General features: G+C 41.6%; 1 protein-coding gene across 5 annotated transcripts in view; it reads right to left on the reverse strand.

The window, feature by feature from the left end:
* Positions 1–4: 4 nt before the first annotated feature.
* Positions 5–19,501, reverse strand: part of myocd (myocardin) — a 165,176-nt gene continuing 145,679 nt past the window's right edge. For 4 of the 5 annotated variants that reach the window (XM_084134623.1, XM_084134624.1, XM_084134622.1 and 1 more), the window contains 6 exons: positions 15,559–15,730; positions 14,550–15,260; positions 10,802–10,942; positions 9,560–9,685; positions 7,174–7,231; positions 5–2,997 (listed from right to left, as the gene is read on the reverse strand). In XM_084134623.1, coding sequence (XP_083990749.1) covers positions 2,618–2,997; positions 7,174–7,231; positions 9,560–9,685; positions 10,802–10,942; positions 14,550–15,260; positions 15,559–15,730 — 1,588 coding nt within the window. In that variant the 3' untranslated portion in view covers positions 5–2,617. The remainder of the gene's footprint in view (positions 2,998–7,173; positions 7,232–9,559; positions 9,686–10,801; positions 10,943–14,549; positions 15,261–15,558; positions 15,731–19,501) is intronic. The other variant, XM_084134626.1, reaches the window with a different exon arrangement.

Here is a 19,501-nt window from a genome sequence, read left to right on the forward strand (position 1 = left end):
GGTGTTTGTTTCATGATGGTTTATTGAACTCTCGTTACAGTAATACAGCGGTGTAGACGAATACTGGGACAGTTTATATTGAACGCTGTTCAGTGGCCAAGCAATACAAAAGCTTTTTGTCATACGGATATATTTTCCCCAGGAGAAATCAAAAGAACAAGAAATCAGACACACATGTGAACATTTGAGCATCAGGAGGAAGAAAAACATCGATCTGGGCTGCAAACATAGAAAAATAAAATCTTTCAGAGGACGTGACATTCTTTACACAACTCTACATATAACTTTACACACACATTTAACCTTCATTAAAAAATACTGTATGAAACTGCTTGATAATGTCTAGGATTGTTTCTGGACTTCCAACATTACAGTTTCCTAATAATCTGCATCTACAATGATGCTTGACGTGTAAAAATAGAGTCTCGTATCAAATCTGAGTCTTGAAGATAAAACAGCCTGTTGTTGGTCTTTAATGCCCTTAATGCTTATTCATTCTGGACTTAAAGCTCAGGGTTTATTGCTTACAGAAGTATTTATATAAAACTCTCTGATTCATGCGTGTTTAAGGCTTCACGGCTCGACAGAGATCATAAACAGTCTGTACATGAAGGCATCAGTGGTGTGAAATATGATTAGAGACCGGAGAAAAAACTAAACATCTTTGACCAGCTTCATGAAAATAAGAAAATCTATTCACAGTTTGATCTTTTGGTGAGCTAATATTATTTATTCAGTGACCAGTATTAAAGTCTCTAAACTACAGATTTTATTTCAAAAGATTAAAAAACAAGTTAAGTCCCAAATTTGCCACAGACAAAAAGAACTACATTTTCACAGTTGAACTTATATATTATAGATTTCCTTTTTCACAAGTGCTGGGACTCACTGGCTGTAGCGCTTGTGTTTGATTGACACGTGGTTTTAGATTCGTATAATGTGGCTTATTTGAGAGAAACAGGGATGTTAAAACGTCCTCAAACGACATTGCTGATGTTTCTGACAGATTAAATGACAGATCCATAAACTGTCGCCTCATCACTCTTAACTGTCAGAAACTTCACTGTTTTGTTTTTAATAAAAGGAATTTCTCATAAATATGTCAAATATGCTAAGGGAAAGAAAACGTAGAAATAAATACATCAGAAGAGAAAGAAAACCAAAAAAAAAGACGAGATAATGAATGGTCAAAATAACAGAGGAGGCAGTAATAATAATAATAATAATAATAATAATCATGCAAAACAGACTTTTGGAAAGATGTTCGCAATACATAAAACAGTCTTTTTTTTTATAAAAAAAAAATAAAAAAATTATTTTGACCAGAGAATAATTCTCCAGTGATTATGAAGAGTTAAAAAAAATATTAAATTTTTTTTCTGAATCTAAAGAGAAAATACTCTCACGTAAAGCATTGAGTAAAAACCAAAGGTTTGCGCTTCCTAAATAAATTAATGCCATGATGATGATGATGGGGAAGGAACAGGAAATGATCTCAGAAAGCGTGACACATACTACTGTAAGCTCAAGCTGTGAAGTGTGTATTAATATTTACAGTAGCACAGGTGATATTATACTGGTGTGATGCATTAATGTGTGCTTTTCCCACACCACAAATCTAGCGTGTATTTACAGACGGATACGGACGTCTCTGCTCGAATCCAATGGGGTTTAGAGCGTCTTTCTGTTTCCAGTCATCAAAACATTCTTATGCAGAATCCAGAGTCAAAACAGTAAAAGTTTTGATGGAGCGTGATAAAACAGCATTAAAACACTCCAGGATCCGGACTGCTGACATCATATTTACTGAAGTGACACCGGCTCGTTCCTATGGAAGCGTGTTTCCGCACGGAATAACAAAAAATGTAGATTTTTCTTTTGAGAATTGCAAGTTTATGTCGCAGTCACAAGTTAAAGGAGTAGTTCACTTTAGAATTAAAATCTCCTGATAATTTACTCTCCCCCACGTCATCCAAGATGTTCAAGTCTTTCTTTCTTCAGTCGAAAAGAAATGAAGGTTTTTGAGGAAAACACTCCAGGATGTTTCTCCATATAGTGTCTTCAATGGGGTCCAACGGGTTGAAGGTCCAAATGTGAGTTTCAGTGCAGCTTCAAAGTCTCGACACGATCCAGCCGAGGAATAAGCCATTGAAGTTCTGGAATGTTTTCCTCAAAAACTTTCATTTCTTTTCGACTGAAGCTAATATCATTGTGAATGATACGAGGCATCCTTTATCTTATGCTTTTGAATTACTCCCATCTGGCCGACGGTACTGTGTTCCCCGATGGAGCAAAACAGGTCCAAACGATCTTTTATCCCTCAAGCAATTAGATTTTTAAATTCTTCTTCTAGTGTTGATTGATGCTCAGTTGGTCTGGTTATCTTAAAATAGATTTATTTGTTTTAATTTATTGTTTGTATATGCCAACTGTGATTCTTTAAATGTCTGTGTGCGCTCGCTGCAAATACTTTCCCTACGAGGACAAATAAACACTACTACTGGAACATCTTGGATGACGTGGCGGAGAGTAAATTTTAATTCTGAAGTGAAATACTCCTTTAACATCTCAGAATTGTGAGATAAGTGTCGACGACTCCCGTTGCACCGGTTCCTCCTCACCAGTGATCGAGGTGCAGGTCCATGGCAGAGTTCAGGCTGATGTCGGTGACGTCCAGGAACTCAGTGTTGAAGATGTTCGGTCCGGTGAGAGGAAGAGCGTTCTGGTTCTGGAAGGAGTTTGGCGGAGTCAGATCCAGCCACTCCATGGTTTCCCAAGGCGAGTCCGTGAAGGTCATCCCGAGTCCCTGAGTCTCCATCTTCCCGATCACAGGCGTGTCCATCATCAGTCTGTCGTTGAATCCTTCGCCTGTCTCGTCAGAGTGTGTGTCGGAGTGTGTGTCAGTGTGTGTTCGGCTCAGCAATGCCTCCAGGTGGCCATCTCCGGGCTCGTACGCACACATGTGACTGTAGTGCCGGTGCTGGAACTTCGGGGAAACTGTAAGGTGAGGCACAACTTTGGTTACAGGAGGCTCTTCTTTGGCGTTAGCTGGCATTTCTTTAAAAAGAAGGAGGAGGACATCACAGCACAAACACTAACTCAACACCAGCACAACATCTGAGTGTGTGAAACACTGTCTCAACACCAGCACAACATCTGAGTGTGTGTGAAACACTAACTCAACACCGCCACAACATCTGAGTGTGTGAAACACTAACTCAACACCGTCACAACATCTGAGTGTGTGAAACACCAACTCAACACCAGCACAACATCTGAGTGTGAAACACTAACTCAACACCAGCACAACATCTGAGTGTGTGAAACACTAACTCAACACCGTCACAACATCTGAGTGTGTGATACACCAGCACAACATCTGAGTGTGTGTGAAACACTAACTCAACACCAGCACAACATCTGAGTGTGTGAAACACTAACTCAACACCGCCACAACATCTGAGTGTGTGAAACACTAACTCAACACCGTCACAACATCTGAGTGTGTGAAACACTAACTCAACACCGCCACAACATCTGAGTGTGTGAAACACTAACTCAACACCGCCACAACATCTGAGTGTGTGAAACACTAACTCAACACCGTCACAACATCTGAGTGTGTGTGAAACACTAACTCAACACCAGCACAACATCTGAGTGTGTGTGAAACACTAACTCAACACCAGTACAACATCTGAGTGTGTGTGAAACACTAACTCAACACCAGCACAACATCTGAGTGTGTGTGAAACACTAACTCAACACCAGCACAACATCTGAGTGTGTGAAACACTAACTCAACACCAGCACAACATCTGAGTGTGTGAAACACTAACTCAACACCGCCACAACATCTGAGTGTGTGAAACACTAACTCAACACCAGCACAACATCTGAGTGTGTGAAACACTAACTCAACACCAGCACAACATCTGAGTGTGTGAAACACTAACTCAACACCAGCACAACATCTGAGTGTGTGTGAAACACTAACTCAACACCAGGCACAACATCTGAGTGTGTGAAACACTAAATCAACACCGGCACAACATCTGAGTGTGTGAAACACTAACTCAACACCGGCACAACATCTGAGTGTGTGTGAAACACTAACTCAACACCAGCACAACATCTGAGTGAGTGTGAAACACTAACTCAACACCAGGCACAACATCTGAGTGTGTGAAACACTAACTCAACACCGGCACAACATTTGAGTGTGTGAAACACTAACTCAACACCAGGCACAACATCTGAGTGTGTGAAACACTAACTCAACACCGGCACAACATTTGAGTGTGTGAAACACTAACTAAACACCGTCACAACATCTGAGTGTGTGAAACACTAACTCAACACCGGCACAACATCTGAGTGTGTGTGAAACACTAACTCAACACCAGGCACAACATCTGAGTGTGTGAAACACTAACTCAACACCAGCACAACATCTGAGTGTGTGAAACACTAACTCAACACCAGGCACAACATCTGAGTGTGTGAAACACTAACTCAACACCAGCACAACATCTGAGTGTGTGTGAAACACTAACTCAACACCAGGCACAACATCTGAGTGTGTGAAAGACTAACTCAACACCAGCACAACATCTGAGTGTGTGAAACACTAACTCAACACCAGCACAACATCTGAGTATGTGTGAAACACTAACTCAACACCAGCACAACATCTGAGTGTGTGAAACACTAACTCAACACCAGCACAACATCTGAGTGTGTGAAACACTAACTCAACACCAGCACAACATCTGAGTATGTGTGAAACACTAACTCAACACCAGGCACAACATCTGAGTGTGTGAAACACTAACTCAACACCAGCACAACATCTGAGTGTGTGTGAAACACTAACTCAACACCAGCACAACATCTGAGTGTGTGAAACACTAACTCAACACCAGCACAACATCTGAGTGTGTGAAACACTAACTCAACACCGGCACAACATCTGAGTGTGTGTGAAACACTAACTCAACACCAGGCACAACATCTGAGTGTGTGAAACACTAACTCAACACCGTCACAACATCTGAGTGTGTGTGAAACACTAACTCAACACCGTCACAACATCTGAGTGTGTGTGAAACACTAACTCAACACGGCACAACATCTGAGTGTGTGAAACACTAACTCAACACCGGCACAACATCTGAGTGTGTGAAACACTAACTCAACACCAGGCACAACATCTGAGTGTGTGAAACACTAACTCAACACGGCACAACATCTGAGTGTGTGAAACACTAACTCAACACCAGCACAACATCTGAGTGTGTGTGAAACACTAACTCAACACCAGGCACAACATCTGAGTGTGTGAAACACTAACTCAACACCGGCACAACATTTGAGTGTGTGAAACACTAACTAAACACCGTCACAACATCTGAGTGTGTGAAACACTAACTCAACACCGGCACAACATCTGAGTGTGTGTGAAACACTAACTCAACACCAGGCACAACATCTGAGTGTGTGAAACACTAACTCAACACCAGCACAACATCTGAGTGTGTGTGAAACACTAACTCAACACCAGGCACAACATCTGAGTGTTTGAAACACTAACTCAACACCGTCACAACATCTGAGTGTGTGAAACACTAACTCAACACCAGCACAACATCTGAGTATGTGTGAAACACTAACTCAACACCAAGCACAACATCTGAGTGTGTGAAACACTAACTCAACACCAGCACAACATCTGAGTGTGTGTGAAACACTAACTCAACACCAGCACAATATCTGAGTATGTGTGAAACACTAACTCAACACCAGGCACAACATCTGAGTGTGTGAAACACTAACTCAACACCAGCACAACATCTGAGTGTGTGAAACACTAACTCAACACCAGCACAACATCTGAGTGTGTGAAACACTAACTCAACACCAGGCACAACATCTGAGTGTGTGAAACACTAACTCAACACCAGCACAACATCTGAGTGTGTGTGAAACACTAACTCAACACCGTCACAACATCTGAGTGTGTGAAACACTAACTCAACACCAGCACAACATCTGAGTGTGTGTGAAACACTAACTCAACACCAGCACAACATCTGAGTGTGTGAAACACTAACTCAACACCAGCACAACATCTGAGTGTGTGAAACACTAACTCAACACCAGCCACAACATCTGAGTGTGTGAAACACCAGCACAACATCTGAGTGTGTGAAACACTAACTCAACACCAGCACAACATCTGAGTGTGTGTGAAACACTAACTCAACACCAGGCACAACATCTGAGTGTGTGAAACACTAAATCAACACCGGCACAACATCTGAGTGTGTGAAACACTAACTCAACACCGGCACAACATCTGAGTGTGTGTGAAACACTAACTCAACACCAGCACAACATCTGAGTGTGTGTGTGAAACACTAACTCAACACCAAGCACAACATCTGAGTGTGTGAAACACTAACTCAACACCAGCACAACATCTGAGTGTGTGTGAAACATTAACTCAACACCGGCACAACATCTGAGTGTGTGAAACACTAACTCAACACCAGCACAACATCTGAGTGTGTGAAACACTAACTCAACACCAGCACAACATCTGAGTGTGTGTGAAACACTAACTCAACACCAGGCACAACATCTGAGTGTGTGAAACACTAACTCAACACCAGCACAACATCTGAGTGTGTGTGAAACACTAACTCAACACCAGGCACAACATCTGAGTGTGTGAAACACTAACTCAACACCAGCACAACATCTGAGTGTGTGTGAAACACTAACTCAACACCGGCACAACATCTGAGTGTGTGAAACACTAACTCAACACGGCACAACATCTGAGTGTGTGAAACACTAACTCAACACCAGCACAACATCTGAGTGTGTGAAACACTAACTCAACACGGCACAACATCTGAGTGTGTGAAACACTAACTCAACACCAGCACAACATCTGAGTGTGTGAAACACTAACTCAACACGGCACAACATCTGAGTGTGTGAAACACTAACTCAACACCGGCACAACATCTGAGTGTGTGAAACACTAACTCAACACGGCACAACATCTGAGTGTGTGAAACACTAACTCAACACGGCACAACATCTGAGTGTGTGAAACACTAACTCAACACCGGCACAATATCTGAGTGTCTGAATGAGACTGACCTCCACTCTCGATGAGGACATCCAGGAGCTCGTCCATCTGCTGGCTGCGCACCATCTGCTGCAACACACACACACACACATACCGGGTCAGTGACCAGGTCAGTGATCCACGCTTTCAGCACACCTGTCAGACGCTCAACGCCTGTTCTGTGGAAGCTTGTTCACGCCACGCCATGAAAAACTAGATAGCTAATCGTGACGTTTTATCTCACAATTCTGACTTTTCCTCCCTCACAGTTCTAATTATCTCTAAACTCGGAAATAAAGTCATTCAGATAAATAAAGTCAGGGTTTAGAGAAATAAAGTCAGTATTCAGATAGATAAAGTCAGGGTTTAGAGAAATAAAGTCAGGATTTAGAGAAATAAAGTCAGAATTGTGAGAAATAAAGTCAGAATTTAGAGAAACAAAGTCAGGATTTTAGACAAATAAAGTTAGAATTGTGAGTTATAAACTCAGAATTACGAGAAATAAAGTCAGAATTGTGAGTTATAAACCTGGAATTGCGAGAAATAAAGTCAGGATTTAGAGAAAAAAAGTCAGAATAGCAAGAAATAAACAGAATTACGAGTAATACAGCCAGAATTTATAGAAAAAAAGTCAGGATTTAGAGAAATAAAATCAGAATTTACTGAAATGTGAGAAATAAAGTCAGATGTGCAAAATATAAACTTAAATTAAAAGTTAAATTAAAATAATATTCTGTGGTGGAAACGAGCTTCCATACGGTTTTGAGAAAATTAAATATATGAACAGGTTTTTGTTGTAAAGTGTTGTTGGAAGTGTTGTAGTTACGCTAGCAGATGTTTAGGACAGAAATCACTATAAAGTACAGCAGGGTTTCCCAAACAGAGTGAAGCGCAGCACTGTGTTCATTTACACGCGTGTCGGTGTTTTCAGCGTCTCAGAGCGTCTCGATTCACAGGAAACACTGCGAATCTCTGCTTGTGCTGCCAGTTTATCGTGCGTTTGGGAAAGCAGCATTCGCTGGGTTCACTTTATCTTCACGTTCACATAACTGCATTTTTGTGGGCAGAAGTTTACAGCATTTCATCAATATTCCTCCAAAATAAAAGCGTTTGTAAGCGAAGAATTAAAGACATAAATATTAGTATTGTAACTTGTAGTGTAAAATAAAATTATTATAAATTTATTTTACAGTACAATTGTAATTTACTGCAGTAATTTATTTAAACTAGTGCTGGGCAACGATTAATCACGATTAATCGCATCCAAAATAAAAGTTTGTGTTTACATAAAACACTGTGTATAATTATTTTGTATATATAAATACACACACATGCATGTATATATTTAAGAAAAATGTGTTATTTATATATAATTTATATTTATATAAATTTTAATAATATAAATTGTATATAATTATATATCCAGAATACATGCAAATATGTCTTAAATATATACATGCATGTGTGTCTATTTATATATAGATAACAGTACACACACTCACAGAGAGAGAGAGAGAGAGGGAGAGGGAGAGAGAGGGAGAGAGAGGGAGGCATGTTTCAGACAGTGCTCAAACACCAAATTGATTCCTCTTTTTGCGTTTCCTTGCCCTTGAACAGACACATATACACATAATTATGTCTAAATATCCTTCTCGGCAAGTATTCTCTCGGTTATGTCATAAGTGACCAGTTGAAAAAGAAACCAGTCAGTTTCGGTCTTATATTCCTGCAGTTGTCTGTGTCATAAATGTTGATAAAACAACAAAATACAGCTTTAACAAAGATGAACCTATATTTAATTTCTAAAAAATAGTGCTATTTTACATTTAGGCCTAATTATTAATTTCTGTACCTGAACACTACTGTTAGACTTTGTAAGTTTGTTATTTAGTTTGTTTATAAGTTTGTTTATTTGTGTATTTGTTCTTATTTAATTACTTGACTGTTTGTTTTTGATAATGTTTGAACTTTATCAGTTAGGCTAGTAGTTTTTGCTGTGTTATCGGTGTTCTTCAAGTGAGCTTTAAGTAATAAATAAAAAAATATTTATTATATATTTTATAAAAAAATTTTTTGCTGATCTGAAAAACGATCCGATCCGTGGCTCAAAAACCGTAAATGATCCGAACCGTGAGTTTTGTGATCCGTTGCACCTCTAGCTAACTGTAAGTGTGAGAGGGGTTTCCCCGAAGCACACAGGACTGTAACGCGCGGAGGAAAGCTCTACAGACGCAGCAGAAGCGTGAGAGCAGTGAGAGTGTGTGAGAGTGTGTGAGAGGACAGCAGCGAGACAGAAGCCGAGGACGAGCTGGTTTACCTGTTTCACAGCCTCCTACAGAGGGACACAGGACAGTCTGAGCTACAGAAGACAGCTGGATGTGGGAGACTGTGTGTGAGTGTGTGTGAGAGTGTGTGTACCTGTTTCACAGCCTCCTCATAACACGGGGGTTTACTGAGGGACACAGGACAGTCTGAGCTACAGAAGACAGAGCTGGATGTGGGAGACTGGGGCTCGAGGTGCCGGGGAGAGTGAGATCGAGCCTCCTACATGAGGAGACAAGCGTTACACAGGACCGAGAGGGACACGAGACGCTGTGTGTGTGCGTGTGTGTGTGTGTGTGTGCGGCGGAATCTAGCATACGATATTCCTCAGGAGGATGGTGTAAACTCTGACCCAATGACAATCAGATTGTGTGAGAATCTTGACCAATTCAAAGATGTGCAACAAAACAATGGTCAACCATCTTTAACCCTCTGGTGCTGTTCGTGTGTCGGTCAAAAATGACCAATTATTATTATTTTTTTATTTCAATGAAAGGAATGTACTATATTTCAGTTTGATAAAGTTTTTGGTTTAATATTTTGTATTTTTAGGGGATTTTATGGCACTAAATTATATTTACGCTGTATTTATAATCCATTTATTCACCTTTTGAGCATAGACCTGAAAATTAAATTTCCAACTTAAACTGTGGTAAATACTGAATGCTTTAGAGCGACAGACTGAAGTATGATCTCTTTTTAAAGACGACACTTGGCAGATTATTGCATGAAGTGAGATAAGTTTTAAAAAGTGAACTTAAAAAAAGTTTTAAAAAATTACGTTTATTGATATGAAAAATGTTATGATGTTAAAATTATATGAAATCTATATTTTCAAAAACATGTTTTACTCTAAAACTGCAAGAATATCAAAACCATAAATCTAAACAAGTTGTGTTCCAAATTTAAGCCTGATATCTCAAAACTGATCTTTCTGTGAGATGTTGTTCGGCTGCAGTTCCAAACGCTTCCACTAGAGGAAACTCGTCTCATTCATTTCCAATGCGCTCGTTTCTGACCGCGAGGAGCTCAAGTGTGACTATTGTTTTCAGGACCATTTAACCTGTTCGAATCATGTGCATGATTTTTCTGTGTGTTCACACAGCAAGTGCCAAAACCTTTACCAAGTTTCGTACCATTTCGATGAAGTAAAAAAGTTAAACAATAAAAATCGTAAAATTTTTCAGCCAAAAATGACCGAAGAGCACCAACCGACGGCCAGTGTAATTGAGACTTACTGTTGCAGGAGGTGCCGAACAGAATATGTGACGCTTTGACGTGTGATGTTTAGAGAGTGAGTGAGATGAATTAGTAGTTGAATTGGACTTCTTCACGTACTTTCTGCTGCAGGTTTGCGCTCTTGTTCTTGGACGAGCCTCTGGGGTTCATGCTGTTCTCTGGACTCGTGTAGAGCGACGGAAGGCTTCTGTGGTCTGATGGATACGAGCAGCTCGACTGACACACGCTTTTCTGCTGTAACTGTGACAGAGAGAGATGTTTCAGCAGTCAGTCACAAACATGTGTCTGTGATTAGAGCTTAAAACACGTGCCAAGTGAAAAACTATACTATTTTCAACATGAGATAAAATGTCATGACTCTAAAAAGGTTGTGTTGTGTAATCATGAAGTAAAACTACTATATACATGAGTGATTTTAAATAAATAAATAAATACATTTTTTTTTTTTTCAAGCTAAATACTTCGTACATTTATATATCATCATAATCATCATCAGCTTCATTTGCTCCGGATCAGAATCAGATTAGGATTGGATCGAATCAGACGAATATTGTAGTTGATACAATACTTGAATTTAAAGGTTGTATCAGCGATTTCAGGCCCAAACATAAATGATCACATTCATCTAATCTTTCCTAACGATCCGCTAGCTGCCCTCCCCATAAGCAGGCCGTCAAAAAAACGCATCTCTGTAGGCAGCCTAGGCTCTGAGATCTGCACACAAAAACAATTGGTTTCACCAACCACTCAAAACCAAAATAAAGTGTTCCAACCAATCACCGACAGGGGGGGGGGTGTTGTGAGGTTTTGCGCTCGTGCTCGGCTGCACGCGAAGTCGGAGCTGAAGAAGAAGCCAGCGTCTATCAACGATCAAGAGAAATTGAACATGGCTGAGTCAATCCCCAAGAGGAGGAGGAGGATTAGGGCGACGGAATAGTTATCGGGAAGGCTTTTGAAAGGTGGAGAGAACTTAAAGAACTGAAAATTTTAAATCGGACGCCGTTTCTTCTGGACAGTTGAGTAGCAGCTAGTGCTGACTTGTTTGGATGTGAACTGTGTGTGAAAATATCCTTCTTGAAAAAATATGAGCGAAGCTCGACTAAACTAGGGTAGCTCTAGCTAACATCGCTTTATGAAATGCGCGTGCATGATCGTTTTTTTCATGATGCACGAACCGGGAGGGAGGGGCGAGCTAACTTGGTTTGTTTGTTTGGATCTCGCTTCAAACACAAACAGAAGTGACGTCACCCACAATCGCTGATACAACCTTTAAGCGTATTGTGCATAATCTTACTTGTTCCCACAGATTTTGAGCTCACACCCAAAGTACACGCACATAAAATCGCCTCTCAGCACTAAACTGAGTTCTTTTTCGCTACTTATTGCGCTTAACTGTCAAATACACACAAAGTATCGTCAAAATGCTGGTCTTGGCAAGTATTCACATAAACACAGTCAGTTATATTTAAGTGAACCTAAACAGTTGAGAAAGACAACGCATATGTAACATTATATCGGATCTGTGCATCAGGTCTTAAAGTGACAGCAGCCTAATAAACCTGCTCCCAAATTATGAGATAATATAAAAAATATCTATACGGCAGTTTTTCCCCTTAGAATCAATGTCAAAATGGTGGCCAGTAAAAATGCAGTGGGAATAGTATCTTTGGAAAACCAATAGCCAGTGACTGGTGAGCAAAAAAGTTTGTCATGCCCTGTATATATATATTTACAGGAATTGTAAACTTTTTTTTGCTTTTATATATATAATCATGTCCGTGCATGATCGTTTGCGTGTGCAAGAGCTCTGTCCTTTTACCTCACACATATATATATTATATTAGCTAGATTCTGCAAAAACTAAATTTTTATAGATTTTTCATAAAACAAAACTTGATAAATCATTTTTCTTCTCCAGTAAATGCATCTTGATTTAAGAATGTTTAGATATTTGTGCTGGAAGACAAGACAGAAACACTGAGAAAGAACATGATTTTTGCAGTGTGGATACATTAAAGGGGTGGTATAATGCCCTTTTCACAAGATGTAAAATAAGTCTCTGATGTCCCCAGAGTGTGTGTGAAGTTTTAGCTCAAAATACCCCACAGATATTTGTATATAGCATGTTAAAATTGTCACTTTTTGAGTGTGCGCAAAAACACACTGTTTTTTTGTGCTCCTTTAAATGCAAATGAGCTGCTGCTCCCGGCACAGGGGGCGGAGCTTCAAGAGCTCTGTCCTTTTACCTCACACAGACATGCACTGAAAATGTAAAAAACTTTTAGCCTTTTATGTTCAAACCGGAGTCAGACAAAGATGGAGAGACTCTAGAAGAAGTGACAACATGTAGAAGCAACAGGACATTTCTGAATGGTTAGTTGATGAATTTATGAAGCTAATGTGTAGTTATCTTCTAGTCATTGATTAGCATATTCTGTCATGATAATCTTTAAATCGTGTTCAGGGGGCGGGGTTTATGTAAATTTTAGGGTTAGTGATGTCACTAACACAGGAGGAGTGTGGTGTAGTCTCTACCAGCCGTTTGTTGTAGTCCTTAAAAAGCGATTTCTGTAAAAGCAAATATCTCCCTTTGCTCTGAACTTCGAGCGTTGTAACTTTGCAGATGTTGTTTATGCTCAAACAGCAACATTACACACTAACTAAAGTTAGAAAAGCCAAATCATAATCAACCACCCCTTTAAATGTAAATGTGAAACATGCTCATCACAGAAGAGGCGTACTGAAATCACTGTACGTGTGATCTACCCTGGTAATCCAGAGTTCTCGCGAGAGCACAAGTTGAATTTGCTCAGCAAGTTACTCTGGTGTCGAGTAATGATGCTCATTAAATATGCCCCTCGATCTGAGCTGCACCAATCACATCGGGTTATCTGATATAGGCGGGCCAGAGGCGAGCTAAACAGAAGACGACAGTGCTGTGACGTCGAAGTCATTAGTAAACATTGCAAGATGGCTATGGATGAACACCAGTTGTTTGAAACGGCTTTGGCCGCTACAATGAATGAGTTAGACTTGGCTTTTTATCTAAAAGAGGAACAGAAGACGGCGCTCGAATCCTTCCTTTGCAAGAAGGGTGTTTTTGCTGTTTTGCCGACCGGATACGGTAAGAGTCTAATCTACCAGTTAGCTCCGCTGGTAGCTAAGCGTATGGGGTTTATTGTTGTGATTGGTCATAGTGTTATCCAATTGCGTGCAGTGAGATTTTCAAATGCATACTTGGTGCCGCCCCTCGAGCTGGGCGATTTTCATTAGTCGATTTAGGTCTGGATTTCCAGGCTACGTGTGATCTGCATGTATTTCTGAATTAAAGGGATAGTTCACCCAAAAATGAAAATTAGCCCATGATTTACTCACCCTGAAGTCATCCTAGGTGAATATGACATTCTTCTGTCAGACGAATACAATCAGAGTTATATTAAAAAATGTCCTGGCTCTTCCAAGCTTTATAATGAGAGTAACCGTCTGCCGGAAGCTACTTATTTTAGTTGATCAAGTTTTAAATGTGGATATTTTTCTTACTCAAACTCATCGCTTCGCTTCAGAAGGCCTTTATTAACCCCTGGAGCCTGTGGAGCACTTTTATGATGGACAGATGCACTTTTATCATGGATAGATGCACTTTTATCATGGATAGATGCACTTTGATGAACTTTTAACAGAAACCGGCCATTCACTGCCATTATAAAGCTTGGTCGTCTGAAAGAAGAATGTCATATACACCTAGGATGACTTCAAGGTGAGTAAATCATGGGCTAATTTTCATTTTTGGGTGAACTATCCCTTTAATGAACAGATGAGTGTGAGATGGATCGTGATCGTGACACACCTGCATGTTGCGAGCGGGTCTGTGCGAGTCTCTCAGCAGGAACGGTTGGACAGGCGACTCAGGCTGAGGACTGGAGGAAGGTTTAGTAATGGGAGACTCCTGTGGAGAACACTGAGGACTCATGAAGGCGGAGAGACTCGGGTCGCAGTGACCCACACACACTCCGTTCCCCTGCTCGGAGGATAGCGGGCAGCTGGAGGACACGTGCTCCTGCTTGACCGACACGCCGTAGCCCTGCTGGACCTGAACCGGAGGCTCCATGATCACAGGACACTCGCGGCTCCTCTTGTGGAGCTCAAAGCGCAGCTCCTCCACCTGCCTTTGCTCCTGCTGGAGCTTCCAGCGCAGCTCCTCAATCACCTTCTGCTTCTCTACCAGCATCTTGTCCTTCTCCGCGTCCGGGCCGAGGGGTGGAGACGACAGCGTGCCGTCGCTGAAGCTGTCGGGCAGCGAGAGGTCCGAAGAGGCCGGGGAGATGGGAGGCGAAGAGCCGCTGCTGCAGAACGGGTAGAAGCCGGGCCCGTGGGACGCCGGGGACTGATAGGAGGATCCGCTGGGAGTCACGGGGAATGGTCCGGTGCTGACGTCCCCGGAGCCCGATGGAGAAGCACAGCTGGAGTCTTTAAAGGGACGCAGGCGCTCGATGAGAGACGTTTTGGTGCCGGAGACGGGGAGGCCTCGTATGCGCAGTTGCTGTCGCAGTTCGGACACCTGAAGTCACAGAAGACAAGAGTTTCAGGCTTTATAAGAAGAAGCGTTTTTTTTATTTAAAGGGGACATATCGTGATTTTTCCGTGTTTAAGTGCTATAATCGGGTCCCCGGTGCATCTACCAACCCAGAAAACATGAAAAGTGACTTTGTTTTGGTGAGCCTTTCTCTTTATCTTTACCAAGTTTCGTACCATTCCGATGAAGAAAAAAATTGTAAACAAAACAAATGTAAACATTTTCGGTCAAAAATGAGCGAAGAGCACCAGAGGGCGTATAAGCTTTGGGTCATCATCAGTACCTTCAGGTCGTCCAGGTTGTTGGGCAGCGGCGCGGGACTGATGGAGTTGAGAGAGTTGATAGAGTTGATGGAGTTGATGGACGACGGACTGCAGTAGTTGCTCTTCACTGGAGACGACGAGCTGCTGCTACTGCCTGCTGAAGCACATGAGGCCTGCTGCTCACCGGATGACCTGACACACACACACACACACACACATCAGTGAGAATGCTGGAAACAACTCTTGTCAGTAAATAAAAAACACCAGTTTTCACTGAAAAGCGCGTATAATAATGTTGTAATAAATAGCCATAACTTGCTTAGGGATTGTTGCATGTTGACAAAATTTCATCTGGAAATCTAGAACATCCAAGTATAACTTTCTAAAGGGAAAAACTCAAACTTCAAGGAGGTTCTGTTTGACTTTGACCAAAAATTTGCTCCCGTTTTTCTTAAATCTGATAAATTTATCCATTCTCAGACAAAATAAATGTAAAATTGGTACTTTAAATGAAATAGTTTGAAACTTCAAGTTCTCCTTAAAATGATAAAACTATGTTAATTCGGCCAGCTCGTTGGCTGCACATACCTGTATTTACATCCTGTTTTCGGTCGAAGTCCACAGTAGTCGATTGTCGAGTTCTCCACTGTTGCTTAGTTACCTGTGATCATGCGCGTGAACTCGACAATCGACTACTGTGGACTTCGACCGAAAACAGGATGTAAATACAGGTATGTGCGCTGGCCGAATTAACTTCATTTTTATTCATATCTTTCACATCTACTGCAGTCAGATTCACCCGTGTTCACTCTGAAGGAATCACTCACATTGGCTGTGCACTTGTAATGACACATCAAGGATGTTAAGAGGCTAAAAGCAGGTTTAAAACTTGCCCCATTGAAGTCAACAGGGTGCAAATTTTAAAAAGAGGATAACACGGTGTAGGCAACACCAATTTTTGTCGTTGTTCTCTGTACTGACAGCACTCCAAATTTACAAAAAAATGAGCTCAATGTTAAAATTGACCGGAGTTCTCCTTTAAGTATGGTACTCTTCAATGTTGTATTTCTTTGAAAGCTATAGATGCCTTACATAACTACAGAAAAGTTGGTTGTATGTTTTATTTGATTAAAAAATTATGGATAAAATAACTCAACTGTAAACATACTCGTGTGTGCTGACTTCAAGGGGACCGTGATCCTGCCTGAAATGTGAATAAGCTATTCGCAAAACAAACGGGTTGAGGCACCGGGTTCAGGCACGTCAGATCATCCGGTCGCAGGTCGAGCTGTTCCACTAAACTCCAAAACGCGTTCACCTCACGGCTGCACATACTCTCCACTGCTGATTCAATTGGGTGGCATAGCCCACACAAACACAGTGATGGGGACATCGATCTCTCTTTTTCTTTTCTGACAATAAACATCGCTAATTAAATCGTGAGAAATAGCGTGGATTGAGGAAGGGTATTACATGACGTTTGAGGCGTCGATGAGACTAGCGATTGGTGCCTGTGCAGTGTGTGCATCTCTACAGCTCTAATTTGGACTGACACCATGTAAATAAATAATGTCTTCAGTCGTTGTCCCTCCTTGCTATTCTACATGACGGCAAGATTTTGAAAAGACTGGCTTGTTCCCTTATATTGTCCGGGTTAAGTTTGCACCAGGCTAGCCTAGACTAGCTCTAACGTAGCTACTCACCAGGACACCTGGCCAACCCTCCACTCATTCTCCTCACACCAAGCATTAATAACTCTTTGAGTGCCATGGCTCCTGGCAATTTCCTCCCCTCTCTCACGCCTGACCGGTTAAAAATTGTAGGGCTGTGGTCCATAAAGAATTTGATGGTTTCCCACATTCTCAGTCGTTCTCCAAATAGCCATAATACAGTAGGAATCTAGCAGAGTATGGGTTGCGAGTTCCTCTTATGACGTCATCACCAGTTACTGAAAAAACACGCTACCTTTGAAGAAACCCCAATAAATGTTATTTTAACGCATTTTAAGACAGAAATAATTAAATATATACATAGAGAGCACTTTAATTTACACATTAATTGGCTGTGGTGGTTAACCTGCAACTTACACTTTAAGGGTTAATAAAATAAAAAAGTATATATTTAACTATACACAGTACAGTTCAAAAGTTCAGAGTAATTAAATTTTTCTCTCCAAGAATATTTGATTAAAAAAAACAGTAAAACAGTGAAATATTATTCCAATGTAAAACAGCTGTTTTCTATGTGAATATATGTTAAAATATAATTTATTCCTGTGATCAAAGCTGATTCAGCATCATTACTCCAGTCTTCAGTGTCACATGATCCTTCAGAAATAATTCTAATATGATGATTTGCTGCTTTTGAGCCCTATCATCTTCGAGTATCTACAGAACAAGCCAATGCACACTGGCGTGCGAGATGCGCATTTCGCGCCCTGCATCTCGGATATAAATACGGAAGCTGATGCACGCACCTTTTGTTTTTCGCTGAGGAGCCGAGATTGTGAAGGGAATGGTAGGAACCTTGGGCACGTATCCCGTCTGGGATCTCAGGATCACGTGAGAGTTAGCCGGGCCGAATTCTAGGTAAGATTCGTCGACCGAAAATGCATGCAGATCCCCTACCCTCTTGACCTTCCTCAGAGGAATGGGCCAGGGAGGGGCTGTCGTGAGGAGCACTAGTTCCAGGGTCTGTGCAAGAAGGCTCACTGGGGGAAACGCATATTTGCGTAGGACTCGGGGCTAGCTGTGTGCCAGTGCATCTGTGCCAAGGGTTCCGTCGGTCAGGGAGAAGAACAACTGGCAATGTGACGTGTCCGGGGAGTCAAACAGATCTACCTGGTCGGTGCTGAAGTGCCTCCAAATCAGCTGGACCACCTGGGGATGGAGTCGCCACTCTCCCGGGAGCGTAAGCTGTCGTGAGAGCTCGTTGGCTGCACGGTTGAGCAGGCCCAGAATATGAATGGCACAAAGCGACCTCAGATGCTTCTGACTCCAGAGAAGGAGATGGCGGGCGAGTTGTGATATTAGGCTGGAGCGTAGACCAGAACACAGCCACTGCTGCTCGCTGGCGATAGAATAGGGGCCTGAGGGTGACAAGGCATATCGTCGTACCCCGCCAAATGCGCCCTCTTGGGACCCTGGGGTTTCAGAAATTGCTCTTTCAATGAAGTTTTGGCCGAACAAAAAGTGAAAATTGTGAAATATTCATAAAGTCCTTAGCCACTCCACCATCGAGGGTGGTGAGGAGGAAGGAGCCACTAGGAAGGCTTCTAGCAGAATAAGGTAACGTTCACGTCCTAGTGAGCTCCTCATGCACCTCTGGGAAGAAAGGCACCAGCACAGCCTGCCCCGAGAAACCAATCGTCCAGCCTAGAAGGTTCGGGACTTGGGGGTGGGTTCTACACAAGCCCAAACTTTACGGCGGCCCGGGAAAGCATAACCACCCATTCTCGGTCACAGTGTCACGCCTGTCTGTGTTTTGCTCTTTTGTGAAGAAAAACACTCTTTTAGATCTCTCAATATTGCTGAGGCACCCAGAGAATGGCCGCAAGGCACAGCAGAGATAGTGCACCGCTTCCGTATTTATACCCGCTGGGCCGAGATGCAAATCTCGCACGCCAATGTGCATTGACTTGTTCTGTAGATATTCGAAGATGATAGGGCTCCCTGAAGTGATCCCAATTATGTTGGCACGTCGACATAACGTTGAACGTGACCGACTGAAAGGGAACAGTGTTACATTACAATTTAAACGTTTGGCATCAGTAAAAAAAAATTGTGAAAGAAAAGAATACTTCTATTCATCAAGGATGTTACAAAAAGTTATAATGTTACAAAAGATTCTATTTCAAATAAATGCTGTTCTTTTGAACTGCCAGTTCATCCAAAATGTGATACGCGATAGCAGATTCTTCGATGAATAGAAAGTTCAAAAGAACAGCATTTATTTGAAATAGAA

The sequence above is a fragment of the Abramis brama genome, assembly GCF_963993115.1.
Source record: "Abramis brama genome assembly, chromosome: 14".
In the NCBI taxonomy this organism is placed as follows: Eukaryota; Metazoa; Chordata; class Actinopteri; order Cypriniformes; family Leuciscidae; genus Abramis; species Abramis brama.